Below are 19,636 nucleotides of genomic sequence, written 5' to 3'. Positions count from 1 at the left end.
GGATTCAAATTGACAAACTCTTGATACTTTAATGAATGGGGAATAGTCACTGGGCTGGGTGTCTTGGGGGTGGCGTTGGGTGGAGATTGTCACCGGCACGGGTGCTGTTCAGCGCCTAAGACCGATTACCTGAAAATAAATATGAGCTGCTTATCGTTGGAGTTAAATGGGTTTGAGATGGATACGCAGCATGATTTGGCCATTGGAGCAAGCTAAGCCTCTTCCAACAGTATGTTTTAACTGCAGGCAATTATGAAATAATATATACAGGAATAAAGGAATAAGGATTAAGAAAGGAATAAGGAAGTCGGCAACATCCCGTGAAAGCAGAAAAAAAGGACAGAGGAGAAACAACGCATTCAAACAAACCCTTGTGAGTGCTATGAAGAGGGTTAATGAATTAATTTTGCTACATTAATGAGCAGAGAGGGAGCTGTGATGTCTCCCCATTGCACCACCAAGGCTACCTCTGCCATCAGCTCTGGGTGTCTTTCTCCAACTTTTGTTGGCTTTCTCCAAGATACCTTTCAGCTAGACCCAAATCATTTAAACACAGTGCTGCGTATACTATAGGAATTAAATGAGTATATTTTATGATTCCTATATGGGGTGCCAAGCTAAAGAGCCTTGTACTTAATGAATCCGCGGTGAATCTGGCGTTACGTTACTGCAGGGGTGCAATGCTGAAATCTAGGGGAGTTTGGTGAGGCTGGCCCCGAAAAGAGGGTAGATGGCTGTCTGGTGAGAGAGTATCACAAAACGTTTTACTCAGTTGATTCAATTTTAATTTTCATCTAATTGGAAAAAATGAAATTACGTTCAAATGAAATGAACCCAGAGGGGTACTTCACACTACTATTTCTAAAGGGAAACGCAAACGTTCACAAAAGAATGAAAAAAATTCTGAATTTGTAGGAATTTCTGTTTTCACTGGAAGTAAAATTAAAACTGATTGAGGTAGTTCGGGGGTTGAGAGAGGCAGGTTGAGAGGCAGGGTGGTACAGGTGGGGGGAAGTTTTTCTCTTTCCAGCAGCCTCGGTGGGGAGGCACGAAGGCACGTTTTGCTCTTCCTGCAATACAACAAAATTCGTTGTTTGTGCTGATAGATTAAAGAGAGTGTAGGTAGCTGGATTATACAGGATGCCTTCAGTGAGACCAGCGGTGGGAAGGGATGTGATTGTCACGTTTAATGAAGTGTAGGGTACTCTCATCTATAGGATTATTATTTTTTTAAACGCGGCACTGAAGATGCCATTATAGAAAACTCTTCTAGTATGGAAATCTACCGAGTGGTAGAGGGGAAGAAGATAGAGCTGATGCCAGCAGAAGGAAACTGTTGAAACAAATAAATCCTACTAAATGTTTAAATTGAAAAAAAAAAAAAAAAAAACACGCAGGGAGACGCACAGGTACATTTGCAAGTCTGTTTGCAGACAGATGCTCCTCTACAGAAGCTATAATGCAAGGGCTCGGCGACCTTGACAGAATTTGCTGGGGGCAGTCTCTGTACGAAGAGGAAAACACTCTTTAATAATTTTTCCAATATGTTAGTCACACCCTGGCTTTCACTCAGCATCAGATATGCATGAGCATTTTCCTAGCATTTCCTTTTTTGTTAAAACTATTGGGCTGTATTCTGCTCTCCACATGACTTATTTTGATTTTTTACTGGGAGCTTTGTGCATCTTTTTTTTTTTTTTTTTTGCTGTAGCAAGAAAAGGGAAAAGAGCCGTGTCCTCTGCTGAGCCGTTTCGGATCCGTCTGGGCTGGTGATACATTATGGATGCTGGATCCCAAAGTAGGCTTGTTTGTTTTGGCTCTGCTTCCAGGACCCCGGTGCCACAGAATCAATAATGTTTAACGTCAATCTTGCCAGTGCTTCCTTTCTTTTGGGAATGAAATTAATTTTCTTCTGCTTGGCACGTATGGGACGACAGCGTCCCCCCTGACCTACCGCTTGAGCATATGCAATTATCCTAAGAGTGGAGGTTGTGAAGGAAACAGCTTTTAAAGCATCAGACGTGGCAGCTCTAGGACATCAGCAAGCGCTAGGCTGAGGCGGTTCTCCCTTGATACTGCCCAGTTTCTAACCTCTGCTGGGCAGAGAAAAGGTAGGTTTTGAATGTTTTGTTGTGTACGGCCGGCACTCAGCTGCTCCTTCCCAACTGATGAAAATCCCGTTCCGTGTCGAGATTCCTGCGTAAAAGTACCCAAAACCAAACATGTGTTTTTGTCTGTGAGTTATTGGCTTTGTCACACAAAGCGTGGAGTTAGAAAAGTGTAGAAAAGTAGTGTTTTGGCTTTTTTTCCGATAACCTTATAAATTATCTTTATTTCAATTTTTTTTTTAACATTCAATATAAAACGGATTGCAAAAAGACCCTTAAGAAGCTGTCCATAACCCCCCTGCACACCCACCCACCATGACTCCTCTTAATCCCATGTACATTTGAGTATCAAAAGTGTTGTCTTCCACTTCCAACGAGTCATTCCCAGCCGTGGGGTGGTGGCGGGCGGTGGGTTTTTGCTTTGTCTTTCCAGTTTTGCATGAATTTCTTGGGCTTGGAAAACGGAATGGCTTTTCTGCTGTAGGTAGATTATTTTCTTATCAGTTTCTGCCAATTTCTGTTCTAACGCTTTGGTTTTTTACCATCCTGCCAGCCTTGGGAGAATTATTCTAGTGTGACCACTGTTTGACTGTACTCTTTGGTGTACTCCTGAGTTGTGCCGGAGGCAGTTTGTCTGCCTGCCATTTCTTACATTACCCCGATGACCCAAGAAAGAAAGCACAATCTGTAAAGCAGAAAATGGTATAGTGTTTAAAGGAGTGTTTTGCATTTAGCCAGACTTCTTTTTTTTTCTTTAAATTTATTTGAATATATGAATTTAAACCACTCACTTTTCATTTAGGGACCATCACAGAAACCCAGGCAGTTGCAGCTCTGTGGATGCGGGTATTATTTTCTCCTGCTATAGTATTTCCATTCCTAAGGAAAAAGGAGCAAATATTTTCCATTCTCATCCTTAAGAGAACTGAATGCAGGTCACTATGACTTACCTGAGCATAACACATGGTATCTGAGGCAAATTTGGGCTGGGCTTGGTGGGACTGCCAGTAAGTCCAGACCCTATTCAGCTCTCAGGAGGTGTCCGTGCTGACAAGGGAAGTGCAAAACCATGCTTTATACCTCTCTTTTTGTGCCATTGGAGAACTTGTCACTTAGTTTTTATCCCTCTCTCTCTTCTATCTAGTCCTTGGTCTGCCTGTGACCAGTACGATGGTTCCAGGTTTTTTACGCTGTACACGGATCGCTCGCTATTACTCAGCTCGCTGGCCCTTCACCTCCCCAGTTTGTGTCTGATAATTTGCCAGAACTGGCAAAAACAAAAAGCTAGAGCTCCCTTTACCTGTGCTGGTTTCTGCAGATGGGGACATGATGGTAATGCAGCTATACGGTGCTTTGAGTAGGTTGAGGTTTTTGTGGGATTAGGACCTTTGCAACATGGAGTTAGGCTTTCTGTGAACCAGGCTGTTTCAGAACTGCAATAAAATATATATATATATATATATATATATATATGTAAGTATAGAGTTTGTGTTGTCCTATGTACTTTGTAATAGTTACAAAACATAACAATTTTGATGTGGATTTGATGACTTTCAGCCAAGTATGCATTAACGGCACCACTTGGTAGGACGCGTTTCAAACCTTGGCAATGCCCTGTTGGAAAACGCTACCGCTTCTAATGAGAACTGCCCCCTTACCTTCCTCTTGCATTGAGCGATGCCAACAGAAACGGGGTGAGAGTTAACTGGCTGTTTTCTGCTCTGTAGAAGATGGTTAGCACACGGGAGAAGAGCAAATGTTTGCCAGCAACATCATGTGTTCCCCAGAGAGCCAGCTCCTGCCTAAGTTACGGGTCTTCACAAGGCCTTGTGTTGGGGAGAGTACCTTGGCAGGCCTTGAAGGAGAAACACATGAAACGGTTTCTGTGCTTAGGTTTTTGGTTTTGTAAAATTTCTTTTCTGATGGGAAACTTTGTTTTTGGGAAGATTTCCCAATCCTTAGCAGCTTCCTCATGCTCCGGGGGGTGGTCTTCCATGCTTGTAATAGCACCAAGATGGTATTTGCTCTCATTATTTGACATTTTTCGTCCCATCCTTCCCTGTCTTATGGAAGCTTCAGGGCTAGTGTCTTCCTCAGCATCCAAGATCAGATCTATTCCTCTCTTTCAAGCAGTGCTATTTTCAGAGAACCCAATTCCAGTTTCCTAAGGCTACTTACTGCCTGAAGCCGACATACGCAGCTCCTTCCCAGGAGATGACTTCCAGCGGAGCAGCAAATCACCGGTGCGTGCTCCTTGCCTTTATTCTTGCAGGCTCCCAGTTCAACGAGACAACTTGTCTGCTCCTGAAGGTTACTAGCTGCTCACCTGACATTTCTGAGCACATGACATGGTATATGTTTTCGTTATAACACACGATAAAAGCTTATGTATGGGTCGTGAATACCCTGAAGATATATCTTGTGGTTCTTCAGCTCCTCAGGTCTTGGCATAGCAATCAATTACCGGCTCTTTGTACAAAGGTCCAAGAAGAATGATCTTTTCATTTTTTTCCTCATCTGTGCCTTCACCTCCAGTCTTTGTACAGACAGTTTTCAAAGGCTTTTTTATTTTTGTACTTACATGGCCATACTCTTTGTGGACAATATCACCCCCATCACCAATACTGTAAAGATCTTTGTCACCACAATGTCAAGGACTCATGTGTTTTTAGGAAGTTGGCTGTGCTTTTTTTTTTTCTTTTTAATGTTTCTTTCTTTCTCTGCATTAAATGTGTTTCGTTCTATTTCTTTTGTGTGTAAAAACGAGCTTGTTTCCACTTCTTTTCTTGCTGTCTTGCATTTTCATTAGCATAGCTTTCTACGCTATTAGCACTTCCAGAGTTCTCTATCGATCACATTTTTATAAAATATAAATTCCTTATTTATATTATAGCCCCTTTATTGCAGGAAGTCATAGAATTCAGTATGTTCAGCAAGATGTGTAAATATATATATATATATTCTGAAGTTTTCTGTTGTTGCTTTCTCCTTCAAAAAACAAAACAAACCCAAAAACTCATCCCACTTTAAAGTCTCAGAGTAATTTGCTTCTCTGTGTAAATAAAACGTGAAAGCCTTTGTATCATTTGAGAATCAAAAAATCTCTTCTTATAAGTATGAAATCTTTATGTAAAGAGGAGTCCATTATTCCCCTAGTTATTCAAGCGGAGGATTTCCGTGAAGCTTGTGGAAAGACGGGGAAGAAAAATGGATAGGTTTCCTCCGCGTGGTGCTGGGCACCTTTTTCCCAATGCAGAACGAAGTTTCAGCCTTTAAAATTTCAATCCCTGCCTAAAAATAAATGTCCATGAATAGCTGGGCAGCTCAGACGGCTTCTCCAATGCACCAGCTTGCGCCGTGGAAGCGAGTTACGTGGAGAGGTCGGAGATTAGGGTGGTGCAAACCGTGCTGCTTTGGGCTCCTTGCAGCCTGTGCTGGAAGAGCACTGGCGGTGAAATATTTAGCTCCATTTTCCCATCAGTGAATAGCTGGAAAATAACTCCGCTGACGGGGGCTGGTGATTGTTTACATCTGACTGCAATCTTTGGTGAATCATCTTTCATATGTACTGTGGGGAAAAATTATTTATTTTTTCTGTCATCTGAACTGCAGCTGGAAATACCTAAACTGAAAAAAACTTTCTTGTGCTAGAACCGACTTCATCATGTTCTGTTCTGTTGCCTTGTTTCAACTTTTCCCATTCTCATGCTGTATTTAGCAGGTTTCCTTCTACACCGGTGTCTCCTGTTATCGTTGCATCCAAGACCGGTTGCGTGCCACGAAGGGTAGGCTTTGGGGGGGTCCAACGAAGCATCCTCCCCCAGCTCTGGGCTGCCGCTCCTTCTCCCTTTTTTCCTTGAAAAACGACTAAAGGTCTCAGGCTCATCCGAATGCAGAAACGTCTCTCTTGCTCTTTTATCTCAAATTTCTTCTCAAGACAGGAAAACCACTTCTGTCTGGCTCTGAATAATAACGGAGAGCACGGAGAGCCTCGGCGATGTCAAAGTGTTCGTGGTGTAAGCACAGCTCAGTGTGAATAAGGATATCATAATTCATCCCTCTGACATCAGATGCTTTACTGTAATTTTTAATTCTTTGTGTTCTTTATATACCTTGGAAAGCAATGAGGAGCTTGCCCTTGGCTTCAGGACGAGGAGGTGCCCAGGCATTCCTACACAGGCTGTTTTAAACTCAGCTCTAGAGGTCTTAATTTTTTTAATTTTTTAAAAATAGTTTCTTTTCTCTGCTTTTGTGTGTTAGAGGGCTATTCCCTCTGGTAACAAACTTAATGCAGGGGAATGCAATAAACTAAAAGCAAATTAACTGTGTTATTCCAAATTCTCTGAGCTCATACAATCAGTCTTGTAATTTTCAAAGGACACAGTAGAAAACTTGCAAGACTAATAATCATAATTATAATGAATAATGAATCCTGAGATTATTACACAATAAAAACACGCCCTCCCATGCTGTGTCTTTCTGTTCAATTATTTAAAGCTCCCTGACAATTATAAACTCCCTTTAAGTCTGTCTCCTTATATGATGAGGAGTTGTAACCCCAGTCACAGCAGCTTTTTTATCATTTCAGTTCAAAATAAAATTGCATTTAATATTTCAAAAAGATTTTTTCTTTAGTCCTCCAGGTTTTTTTTCCTAAGAAATACTGTTGGTTTTTTTTTTTGCAAGCGTTATCAAGGAGAAAAAGCAAGCAACATTTCCAACCAAAGTGCTGTGATTGTGTTCTCCCAGGAACAGAGCTGGGGGAAGAGGATTGTGTCGACTTCTTAAAAAAAATTAACTGTACTAGAAAACTGAGTTATATATTAATATTTGTCAATTTGATAAGAATTCTGTTGATTCAGCTTAGAGCACCAAGCAGTAAACTCCTCTAACTCAGCCACGGCAGAGCTGCTCAGCTTCCCAGCACTTGTCAACCCTGTCCAGGTTATCCCAGCTATCTCAGAGGCAGGGTTTTCACCAATTTTCTCCAATGTTCCCAATTTGCCCAATTTTTATTTTTTTATTTTATTTTTATTTTTTTTTTTTTAGAACCAGGGGTGCAGCAGGAACAAATTTCTTGCAGAAATTTTTCTGCAAGAATTTGTAACTCTAACCAAAATAATTTCCTCTGGATGCCCCATGTGGACTTTCAGTAGAATTATTTCCAGATCAAATTTTAGCTCTTGTGTAAAGCAAATAGCTTCAAAATGGTTTTTTTCTCCTGTACCGAGTAAAATATTTCTCCCATTTGATCCCCCATATCCTTCCCCTCACAAAATACTAGTGGGTGGTTCCCAGCTGAAAAATTGCGACCTAATAGGTGAGGAGAAGGTTGGAAATTACAGGTGATTGAAGAGAGAATTAGAATGGTAGAAAGCCAGCAATTTTTAAGATGCTACTGTAACTACCACCATTATGTCTAATTCTTCTTAAGTCTATGGCAAAGTAGATAATGTTAACAAAACTATTAGTATCACTGCACACTGCTATAAATATCCTGTTGTCTCAGAGCAACCGCTTTTCTAGCAGGGCACAGTGAGTTTCATTAATGTACAGATTAGTTCTGCTGCTTGCTTGCTTTTATCTGTAAATTCAATATTATAGAGAAAACGTATCTTAAGAAATATGTGTGGGGTTTTTTTCAGTGCTTTCTACCGTGATAATGGTCGCAGAATTAGTATTCAACCCATCTGATCGCTGGTTTTCCAGCTGGCTTAGGTGGGGAGATGATTTTTAGGAAGGACACAACCCTGCCATCTCCGACTTTGATTCCTGTGATCTGCCATTGAGCTTTCTAATAGGTTTATTAGAGTTTGTAGGTACTAATTCTCTGGTTGGGAGTCCTCTTAATTTCTAATTTTCTTTGGAGCGATTGCTCTGGGGACGATGTAGCAGATGAAGCCTGCTTTCCTACAGACTTGCATCCTGCAGGTTCGTGCCTCGGACCTGCAGTAATCCCCACTGGGGTCCTTTCCTGACCCCTCATCCCCTAAATTTCATGCCCCACCATGACGAAATGCAGTAATGGCCATCCATTCTCACATTTTGGGTACTGATGCAAGGTTGACATTGGCCAAACCCATACATAAGGCAGAAGAGTCATTGAATTCCCTTTGAAGCCTGGGACACCACATCCAGGCATTGGCTTTCATTAAATCCTTGATATTTCCTTTTTTTCAGATCCATAATCTCATGCGGATTTTGGTTAGAATTGGCCAAAAGATGACAGATGCCATGGTGGCTTTAAAGGACGGGCAGATAGCACGGTCGTTGTTTTCTTTCCTTAAAAATATAAAATGGTAAAAACTGCTGTGGAAGATGGTCTCGCACAGGCTTTGATCTCGGGCTGAAAATCTTAGTTTCAGGACTACGGAAATTGCTCCTAAAGCAATAAATCGATAGATAAATTGAGTTCAGTCCGTACTTAGGACCACTTAGGGTCAGTGTTCATCTCTGCAGTGTAGCAGCCACTGCAATTTCACTTCTCAAGGCCGATGGACCACAGAAGGCAGATGACAAGAAGCCCTTTGGTGTTTTTGTCTTTCTGGTATCCGTCTGTCCTTTGAGTCCTGGATGGGTCACCTCTCTGGGACACCAACTGCTTTGGTGGCTGTTACATGCTGTATCACAGCAGTGCTGGCACCTCTGCGGGGCTGTCCTTCTGTCCCCTCCCTCTGTGCTTTGCACGGTGTGGGCTTTTGGGGAAGGAAATGCTGGATCTGGTGCCGTAGACATGCCTTTAACAGAGAGGATGCTTTGGGTAAGTGTAAGGCAGGAGCAGGACTTTTTTTTTTTCTTTCATTTTTTTCACATTTATAGTAAAGCTATTTTTCTATGAATTATTTCTGATGGAAATTGAATTATTTTCTGTCTTCCTCTTCCCCCCAGCACAACAGACCTCACCCTTCCTATCTCCCACCAGCCCTGCTCATAGCTCTGGAAACAGTCGGAAATTTCTGTACGAGGAGAAAGAGCAGGTGATGCTTTGTGGCTCCAAACCTCTGGGGTTGTGAGGCACACCATTAGCTCTTTTGACCTGGTGTGGGCTGATCCAGATTATTTAAAATCTCACTCTCCACTTTCCAGGAAACGTGGACTCAGACGTTTCTCTCGTCTTTGTTTGTTTTCGAGCTGGATTGTAGGGTTTGTTTCATCCCATTTTACACAGACTGTGCGATAAAATGATGGGGCGAATCAGAAATTCAAAGCGACCGGTTGATGTAATTCCTGTGTCAGGAAAAAGGTAGCACTAAGAGCAAAGTAGCCATGGCACCCGGGCAATTGCAGATGGAAAAAGATCTCTTAGATCCTCTTCAGTCTCCTTTGATACTTTTATCTGTGTGAGATCTGAGCTTTTCACATTACCAAATTTACTGACTCGTCGCCTCCTGTCTCGAGCTAAGTGATTTGGGAGCTCTTTTTTTTTTTTTATTGCCTGCATTATAATCTGCATCATAAAAAAGCAATCAAAAATAGGCATTATTATTTCATCGTGCAGATGGGAAAAGGCAAGAGCGGTGTACGAGAGATGCTCCATGTTATGCTGAAAATCTTGCAGAGATAGCAATGGAAATACCTATAAATGAGGCAAAAAGGGTTTGTTACACAGCCGTTTTTCTTCTTTTTCCATCTTTTTCTATCTCTGCCTTGGGCTATCTGATTGAAATTCAAATGGTTTTGGTGCAGGTCAAAGCTGGCTCCCTTTCAGACAAATGTTGTCTCAATGAAGACCAAAGATGGACTAATGAGTGAGTTATCTTAGTTTTCGCCTAGCCAAGAGGTGGCAGAGGCTCAGTAAAGCAAGAACAGTTGGCCAGTTTTTGCAGCTCACGGAATCCCAGGCTGGTCCCGATGACCTCAGGTTTGCTAATTGCGCTGGAAATGGGCTTGTTGCCTTGAAACTATTCCCACCATATACCAGCCAGGATGCTCACTTGGATTTTTTTGGAGCTTGTGAGCTGCCAGCAACCACCACGTGATGGCATGGTTTTGCTGCTGGGGGAGGTGGGTCAGTTGGACAGACTACCTGCAGGGATTTTAGAGAAGTTCTTTAGAGAAGAAGCTCTTTCCTCCTGTGCTCATTACCAGAAAATACGAACGGCTGCACGACCGTGTATGCACTTAGCTTATAATTCTTCGCTTCTCAGACGAGGAGGAAAGGTGCAGAAAGTCTCGCCTCAAAAGCATCCCCATTAGCTATGCATGGCTGCCCCCCAAATTCATGCTAGTGTCATTAGTTTTGTTAAATTAATCCACCGAGCAAATAAGGAAACATATGCCGCCTTCTGCTAAACCTTTGAGTAACATTGAGAGCTGAATAACGATAATAAAAATTAGAAATTATAAAAGGCTAATGTGCCTGGTGGAAGCCTAGCTACAGAAAATGACTAATTTATTGCATAGTATTTGAGAAAAATTAGGTTCCTAGGAATCCAAAACATAAGAACTAAAATACGGAGCAAGTACCTCGTTTAGCCAAATTAAGGGAAATGCTACAGAGAAAAAGCGATGCCGAAGCAGTTTGTTGCTTTACTTTATGTTGGATTCTTAGCTTATGTTGGATTCGTCTTTCCTCGTAATTATTATTATTAAATCAGTTATTAAATACCTCCTTGCCACGGAAAGAGGGACCTGTTTGGTCCCATTTTCGCTGAAAACAAAGGGTTTGGCCCAAATATTGAAGGCATCAACAGATGTTTAAATCCTTCCGTCAGCTTGGGCCAGGTCTGGGGAGGAGTCTCCATCCCTGGAAGAGCAGCCAGGCGTGTGCTGAAGCTTCAAGCAATTTGACATCAAAACTTGGAGGCTTGTGTCCATCCATCAGCAAAGCTGTATGGAGTGGGGGAGGTCAGTATAATTCAGAGATTTTTCTTTCTTACACACTTAGATGGAATTTGACTGAAGACCTTGAAGGTCTCATTGGTCATAATGTTGGACTCGGATGGCCACGTGTCTCTGCGAATGAAACTTGAGCTGAAGGAGAGATTTAGAGATGGGGCTTGAAGATCAACTGCTCAAAGTGTGAGTACGTAGTCTGCCTCCCTGGAAAGTCTCCAAAATCAGAGTACACGAACCTCAAATGTAGCAGCACATCATGGTCCAGCAGGAGGTGCTCCATGCTCGCACAGTTTTGGGGTGTGCTAAGGAACGAAGACCAGGGGGTGCAATTTTGGCTCAACTATAATTGAAGTTACGCCAGCTTCCTTTGAAAATGGCAAGATATTTCAAAATTAAAGATCAGAAAGCTATACCAGAACATTTCCTAAAAGAAACGCTTCTTTCTCAAAATGACTGAAGTGTTCTCGTGCTTTCCAGGTTTTCCCCTTATCATTTTTTTGTCTTCAGCAAAAAGTATTATTCAACTTTCTGTTAAATTCGTGAATCGTTCGAAACCCTTCAGCGCTCAGTTTTAAAGGCAGTTAAACTTTTGCCCAAATAAATAAAATAGCCGACCTTCGAGCTGCTGGCCCAGTCCTTACTAGAAATAGCCGTTGCAGCGCTGAGTTCACTTGCAAAAATAATGAACACGCTCCCGGTCCCTTGCTGCATTTTGAGTACCGTAGATGATGGCTCCATTTATGTTTGCTGTTTAGCACCGTTGGTATTTGACCACGAAATGCATTCCGAGTCCCTCGGCTGCCTTAAAACCCTTTGCTTTATTTCTGCTTTTTCTGCGGGCGGCAGCTATCCCTACTAGATGAACTGACCAGCGGCTCCTGGGGGAGCGTTCGCGGGTGATTGAATTGCTTGCAATCAACAGTGTCCGTCCCCCCCCCCCCCCCCCCCCCCCCGTTTTTCCCAGTGACTAATTGGTGATGACAGATGTCACCCGCACCGTGATGCCCTCGCGGCACCGAGGGGGAGAGCAATAGAACGGGAGAGCTGATCCCACCCCTGGATTTTTAAAATATTTATTATATTCGTGTGCAGTGTCAGTTAGTTAATAAGATCTGTTGACTACGTAAGCAGCCATTAAGACCGTGTTTGCCATTGATTTTTTTTTCTTGTGCACGTGAATAGCAATTTTATAGTCTGTAAGAGGAAAGGGGTCTCTCTCCCAGGGAAGAAGAGGAAAAGTTGAAGTCTGTTGACTCTTACCTGGGAGAAGTGAAAGGGCAGCGCTACCTTCCTGTCCTCCCACCTTCCCCTAGTGCTCGTTAATGCAGAATTGAAGGAGTAAATATTTGATGGATGTGCCTCCTGGGTGTGCTTGTGCTACCGAGGGGTGGTCAGGCACTGCGGTAACAGAATCGCAGTGTGGGTCCTTTTCCTTGTGGCGGGCCTCCTGCTCAGGAGCTGCTCGCTTTGGGACTGGCAGTGCCCATCTCCTGAGGATCTTCAGCACATTTCTACTCAATCTCGTCTTGTTAAAAGCTCCTTTCTGTAGCATTGACAAACCTGATGTGAATGAAATTACGGTAGGTCTAGGATGTATGAGCAACGGTCTTGCACTGTGTGCTGTTGTTGGCTGAATTTACCCCAAAGCTTTGTAAAGAGCAGTTAAATGATGGGGGTTGTATGTCAAAGAGGAGTTGGTGGCATCCACCTCTAACGTCCCCAGCCATCCCCTTGCCCTCACATAGTGTCAGGGGCACAGAGAGGCTTCCAACACGATTATTATCGCATAGGGTGCAACTCTTGACGTCTCCCAAGCCTCTAACTATTATCCATTTTCGACACGCTGCTCCGAAAGCGCCGCTGGGCTGATCCCGGGAGGTGCTGAGTCAGGAGAGAGCTCCCCTTACAGCAACACCCGGCCCTGTTGACACACATGAACCTCGGTGATTTATAGCGAGGTTCATAATGTCATAAAAGAGGCATAATAAAAATTAGTACCGCATGACTCGTTTCGAAGAACATCGTTATGGCACCGAGCGATAATGAATAGCTGCGCGAGAAGCCAGAAGGGAGGAAGTACGTATGGCAGCGAGGACAGATCTTTTAGTTGGGAAATTAGTATCACTGCAGATGGGCTGAAAATTTTTAAGCATATGCTGATGTACCCTGACGCTCCGGCATGTGCTCGGTGTCATGGGTAAAACCCAACGCGTGTGAACAAATCCATCGGAGATGCGTGCGGTCACATACGAGCTGAGCAAATGCGAGCTCTGCCTGCGTTTGGAGGATAGATTTATACACGGAGCCTGAAGAAATGCTTCTGAATGCGATGCTTTGAAACCGTGTTTGCATGGTTAATCGGCTGAATGAAAACTGGAAAGGCCAAATTTTGTAAATGATCCCCAAGAAAGGTAATAGGAGTTGCTTGTGCGGAAAAGAGCATTTTGTTTGGCTGTAAGTAATGAGCTACCAGTAACTTGTCCGATATGATAGATATTTGAGACAGCAAATTATGCCTATTCCATATCTCCCTAAAGGTCATCCGATTCAACGCCTGCTTTTCTCCCGGCTGTTAGAAGCAAGATCAAAATTTAATTACTTAATGGTCAGACCAAAACACGGGGACTCATCGCAGTTCATGTTTCTCTGCTTCACCGGTTCGTGATTTAGTTGCTTAATCGGGGCCGATGAGAGCTCCTGGATCCGGGTCCCAGGGAACATCTTCCCGATGCAGGTTAGCACTGGGTTTTAGATGTGACATGGAAGAGGAGAGCACCGTCCACGTGAAATGCGGAATTTTTCCTTGCCTTCCCCTCTCAGATCCTGCTTGCTGTTCTAACCCCCCGTAGGTTGCGTTGACATTGAGTTCATCCAGATAAATCTTCCTGGGATAAAATGGCGCTGTGCAAAACTCCGTCTCCTCTCAGCTTCAGATATTGGTGCAGCCTGTTTAATTAGAAACAATTAGTGATGTGTTACCAACTTAATACAAATCCTTATTTGTCTGATAGCTGGTGCAAAGAAAAATTAGGCAACTCTTGCTCTACAGCCACGATTGCTGATTTTGTTTAGAGTTGTTCTATTTTTCCGTGGTGTAAATGAATATTGATTTTTTTTTAAGAAGAAGAGAAATTAAGAATGGGTTTTAATCCCAGCCGTGGGTCAGGAACCGCCTCAGAGGCTTTGTCTAGAAATTGTTGTCAGCCCCTAAACTTCCCCAGCTGCCTGCAGTGACTCGATGTAATGGCACGGCCCCATTAAAATAAACGGGCATATTCTGTGAAATGAAATGGCAACAATTCTTTCCAAAGTGTCTGTGTTCTAAAAAATGATGAATCTCCCCAAATTGATATCTATTACAGATCTTCTTATGTAAGCCAATTTTGGTGGAAGAACGCCTCACTTTTTCAGTTCCTAGGTGTTACATCCGCAGCATCTCTCTGGTTACAGATATTCCTGCAGGGAGGTTTTTCTCAGTTCTATCTTACACCTTCCATAGAGCAAACCGTGAAAGATGGGTCAGAGAGGTTCTGGAAAAAAAAAAAAAAAGTGAATTCCCTCAATGCAGGAATGTCACAAAAGATTATATTGACCAGGCTGTACTGAGCAACACCAGACCATAAGGACAGGTTTGGTGTTATTTGTGGCATTAAAATTCCCCGTAAATAACTTTTCCATTTAATGCTGAGGATGAGAAGAGTTTTCTGTTCTTACACTTGCAATTCACGCTGTGTGAATAACCGATTTGAAGTGCTAAACACAAGGAAGTTATTGGGGGATGTAGGGAGGAGACTTGAATTAGTCCAAAAGTTTATATTTTCGCATGAATAAAACATCTTGTTGTCTTGAAATGAAGTGCTTAATGTAAAACCTGAATGTTCTGTATACGCTTAAATACATTCAGCAAAATGTTGTCTTTTAAATGGAAATATATATATATATATATATGTATAAACCCTTCATATCTGTATTGAAAATACCAAATCAATGAATCGAAATAGCTGTTAGAAAGCGTGACAGATATTTTGATGTAGTGTCTTTGGCTGAAAACTTACATTTGATGTCCTGAAATGTCATATTTTGGCACCAGGGTATGTGGCCTATTTAAGGAAAGTGTGATTTGCAGCAGGAAGTTGAAGGTTGTAAGTGTGGTAGGTTTCTCACTTTTCCCGAAAAATACCGAGTTTCAAATCTTACCAACAAACTCTAATTGACAGCATTTTAAAAGTATAGATAGCCTATAGTACGCGTTCTTATTTTAGCATACCGCAAGTGTTGAAACAGTGGCAAATGACTGCTTGAATAGTCTTGGCTTAGCTAAGATTGCAATTAAAAAAAAATTGCTAAATGGATAATGCCATGAAAATCAACCACTTGCTGTGAGGTATAGGCAGATCCTATATATAGCTCAGGTTACTGATCTCTCTCTGTATTAATTTATGACCTGAAAAATGATTATATTTGTTAATGCAAGGGTGTGGCATTATGGTATACGTATAACAGGCTCCAGTTTTGTATGTGAATTAAACAGGAGTAATTAAAAACACGCAAATTTTAATGGCTTTAAGAGCAGAAAAGTCAAACTCATCTGAATTGGTTCAGGACTTGGTCCTTGGTGCAGATTACCAGGATAACTTTTAGATCAAAGTTAAAATCGCTAATTGAAAAACGAGAGCAACAGTTTCTGAACACACAGCCACTTTTCAACTTATTTTTCTTCTTAAACGTACAATTTTTTTCTCTTTTTCTGTCGGTTTGGTAGTTTTGCAAGAGAAGCAAACGAGTCTTTTTGGTACAGAGGTATAAAAACTAGGTTGAGGTCTGGGATGTAGCACTACATAAAGGTCCCAGGAGCCTTCAGTGAAATCATTAATTAGTTTTTTTTTTTCCCTTGGATTTAGAGGATTTGCACCTATGTCTCTTACCAGGAGAAGCCCGTGAATAAACTCACATCACCTATTCCCACCTTTGCTTAGCAGTAATGATGTTATATTTTTTTTTGATTCCAAATCCATTGTGGGATATAGTTTCAAAGCCTTTTGTCATTTGTTCATCATCTCTTCTTGTGTATCCCCCAAAAGCTTTTGCTGGTCTCTAAAGACACCATTTTAAGGGGAGAAAGATGCTGCTGCCAGGACTTCTCCCTACCTGTATGCAGACGTGTCCATGTCTATTTAAAACCAGCAGCTGTGAAAACGTGTTTTATAACTGGTCTATATTCCAACACTAAAGGCTGTAAGCAAGAACCTCAATCAGGCATATTTCTACGTCCTCTAAAAATGTTTGCTTTTTCAAAATGCTACCAGTAGGACCCAGTGCAAGTGTGCATCCTATAGGCAAAGTAATAAGGTCACAGAACTCTCATCTGATTCTGGATTAAAAATAGTGGGAGATTTGGTTCATAATTTGAGATGTTTCATGTGGCTTCCTAAAGGAAACACGGAAATCAGACCCTATTGGGATACATTCAGGCCTTCTCTGTAGGTTCTTTAGTCATTTGCACCTGTGGAAAATGAATGGGAGCAGTCTGATTTTATGCCTGTTTTGTACAGAGGTAGGTGATTATTCACACTGCCATGAGAGCAGAGAGAGATGTACCTCATAAGGAGTTAGTTCAAACCACATCGGGCTAAAATCAGCCCCTGTCAAACTCGGATGTAGATGGTTTAAGCAGTGGTGGATTGATCTTGTGTAGTCACATGAAAGAGTGAAGGACTTCAGATATTACTTGCTGAGATAATTTCAGGTTATATGTCTTTCTATATTGTACAATATATGTTTACTATTCACTGCTAGCAACGATAAAAGGGAAATTGCTTTTGTCAGTGATAGCTCTACAGAGTTTACTGAAAGCCAAAGTAAAATAAGTACTTGGTGGGCTAGAACTACAGTCCCAATCTTGCTGCTTTTCCCTTCATTTTTTCCCATTATTTAAACAAACGGGCACCTAGCAGGTCAGCCACCACAGCATTCGTGTGCATGAGGTCATGGTGGGTATGGATTCACCTCCAGATTTAAGATATTTATTCAGCAGGCTTAAAGGAAGATGCCTTTTCATGGTTTTAGTAGCTTTTTAGGCTCCGTCGTCTCTGTTAGCTGTCCCCATTTTCTATGGGGGGAGCCTAGACACCCATCATGTGTAGAGTCACCTAAACGTCGAGACTTGAGGCTGATTGTAGCTCAAGTTTCTGAACACTAAGCCACCTTTGATGGAAGAGACTTTGATGAAAGACTGCTGTGCTTTGCCAAGAGGATGGTTCCTCGATGGAGGAATTGCACACTGGGGTGTTTTGTCGGGGAACTTGAGGGTTTCTACAGGTTCTCAGATGCCAACATTGTTAATAACAGGGCAGTTTTCTGAATTTAAGTACAAGAACTCCACTGAAAAAGCCTTGCAGGTTTCTCTGTCTTTTTTTTTTTCCCAGATCTTGCCCTTGATACTTCTCACACAGCTCATTAGAAGACAATGCGCTTATAATACACGGGTCGACATACAGAACAGACCAGAAGCCCAAATCTCCTCGCTCTGACCGTGCAGCGAAGTAGTTGTGTCTTTCTCCTATAAATGTACACAGATTATACCTTAGTCCTGTGTTTGCACATTATTTAGAGCAGTGGCCCATGACTAAGGACAACTAAACACAATCTCAGTGCAAATAATGGATCGCAACTTCGCAGCCAAAAGAGCTGAGGCGAGGGCTTAATACTTTCTTTCAACACATCATTACTCTGGAAATGCCATTGGGAAATTTCTTAATTCCCTCAGGTTTTGGATTGATCTCAATGAGTAAGGGGTAATAATATTTGTTATTAATAATAATGGTATTAATTGCTTTTAAAAAACAATTTAGGGACAATATAAGGAAACGCTGTGCCAGTATTTAGTGAGCACCGTGCTTTTCACAGAAAGCTATTCTTCATAAGCTGTTCAGGTAATAAACCACCGTTAATGATCTCACAGTAGATTAATGCTACTAATACAGTTTACAGTATGTGCATGGGTATTGGTCCAAAATAGTCTTGTAATAATGGGAAGAAAATGCTTTTGGTTTGATACGGATGATGAAAACTTGTTGGCCGGCTTTCGTATGAGTTTGGTTGGTGGGCAACAACCAAACCCTTAAATACTATTAAGAGGTATTTTGCTAAAATGAATTCTACTGCTTGAACCTGCAGTTTATTCATTTCTGGATTTCGCTTATAGACAGAACACTTTTCTATGTAAAATGGTGTTATTATTAAGTTTCACTGTCCCTTTCTTTCTTGTTTTTATCCCACTTTAATTATCTAACAAATCGTGTGCTAAAACACCCTGCTTTAGTTTCTGCGTTTCCCAGACCAAAGGTTTGTGGGCTTGAGGCTTTGAGTGGTCAGCTATTGCTTGTTTATGAGGTTAAACACTTATGCTGCTTGGGGCGTACAAGACAAGAGCACTGAAATAGGAGCAAACCAATGAATATATCAGACTCTGTGATCACACGTACAAGAAATAATTTTCAAGTATCCCGAGGGAGTAGCTTACTTGAGTTTTCCATGTTGCTGTTTGGTTGAGGATGGTGTGTTAAGGTGTGATTTTACTGTTAGTTTTTTTTTTTCTCTTTCTTTCATCCCCTCTCATTTATTCACTCTTATTCCGTGCCACCTTGGCCCTTTGTTTCGTGACACCTCAGCCGTGCCCAGCACGGCGCCTCCCGCCAGCCCCGCCACCTCTGTGCCACCGGCCTCTCTGACTGTGTCCTCTCCTTCCCCTCCAGCTGTCCCAAGCTCCAGTGTCCTCCCCTCTGCCCCCCGAGATGTGGTCCCTGTCTTGGTCTCCAGCCGATTTGTCCGTCTCAGCTGGCGCCCGCCCGCAGAAGCCCGAGGCAGCATCCAGGCATACACGGTCTTCTTCTCCAGGGAAGGCATCAACAGGTAGGTGTCCTCTTGCATCCCAGGGGACTGTCCCTCGTTGGGGACAGCCCCTGAGCTCCTTACCATCCTCTCGCAAAAGATTCTTAACCTTGTGTTCTTCCCTCTCTCTGTGCGTGGAAACAAAACAAAAGGAGCCCAATGTTTTGAGGCCAGCAATGCCTTTTGTTGCGGTCTGTTTTTGTAGCGGACACATCAACGTTTATATAACAAGACTTGTCGTCTTGGTACGAGGGACTGTTTTTGGATGACACTGATGTCCATGGATCCTACCCCTCCAGCTATTACTCGGCCATCTAACGTATTGTTAGCTCCATGTTTTACCTTTCATCTTCCCCCGAAGCCATGGGCTCAAGTGTTGTTTGCATCCCCAGCTTAGGCGAATTTGTTGAGCCCTAATCAACTCGAGAGGAGGATGCTTTTAGAGCGCTGCAAACGGTGCAAGGTCTTGAAAACAGTCAGGGAGAGGGCGAAGAAGATCTTAACGTGATTGCGAATGCAGCGGGCCAGCCTGGGCTGTTCCAGCCACACGGCTGATTGCTGCCCAGCAGATAGCTCTTTTGTTATAACGGCACTGCAAATTGTTTTGTTATAACGGCACTGTAGATTATTTGGTCTTTTCCTGATTCCTCATGATGTATGCTCATTTCACACTTGAACAGGCACTGTGTAGTTACTTTGGTTTTATTTTCCGTACAAAAATTATTTGATGCCTGGGAAGAACCTCGTGCTTTTCCCTTCCTGTGCAATCGTTACGAAGAACTCACTTCAAGTAACCCGTC

The 19,636-nt window shown here is 42.4% G+C and overlaps 1 protein-coding gene across 1 annotated transcript in view; it reads left to right on the top strand.

Moving 5' to 3' along the window:
* Window positions 1-19,636, top strand: part of DCC (DCC netrin 1 receptor) — a 280,795-nt gene that overhangs the window by 122,374 nt on the left and 138,785 nt on the right. The window contains exon 8 of the mRNA XM_050716343.1: window positions 18,701-18,857. Coding sequence (XP_050572300.1) covers window positions 18,701-18,857 — 157 coding nt within the window. The remainder of the gene's footprint in view (window positions 1-18,700; window positions 18,858-19,636) is intronic.

The sequence above is a fragment of the Cygnus atratus genome, chromosome Z, assembly GCF_013377495.2.
Source record: "Cygnus atratus isolate AKBS03 ecotype Queensland, Australia chromosome Z, CAtr_DNAZoo_HiC_assembly, whole genome shotgun sequence".
NCBI lineage: Eukaryota > Metazoa > Chordata > Aves > Anseriformes > Anatidae > Cygnus > Cygnus atratus.
Note: the sequence above shows the minus strand (reverse complement) of the source record. Positions and strands in the feature narration are given on the sequence as shown.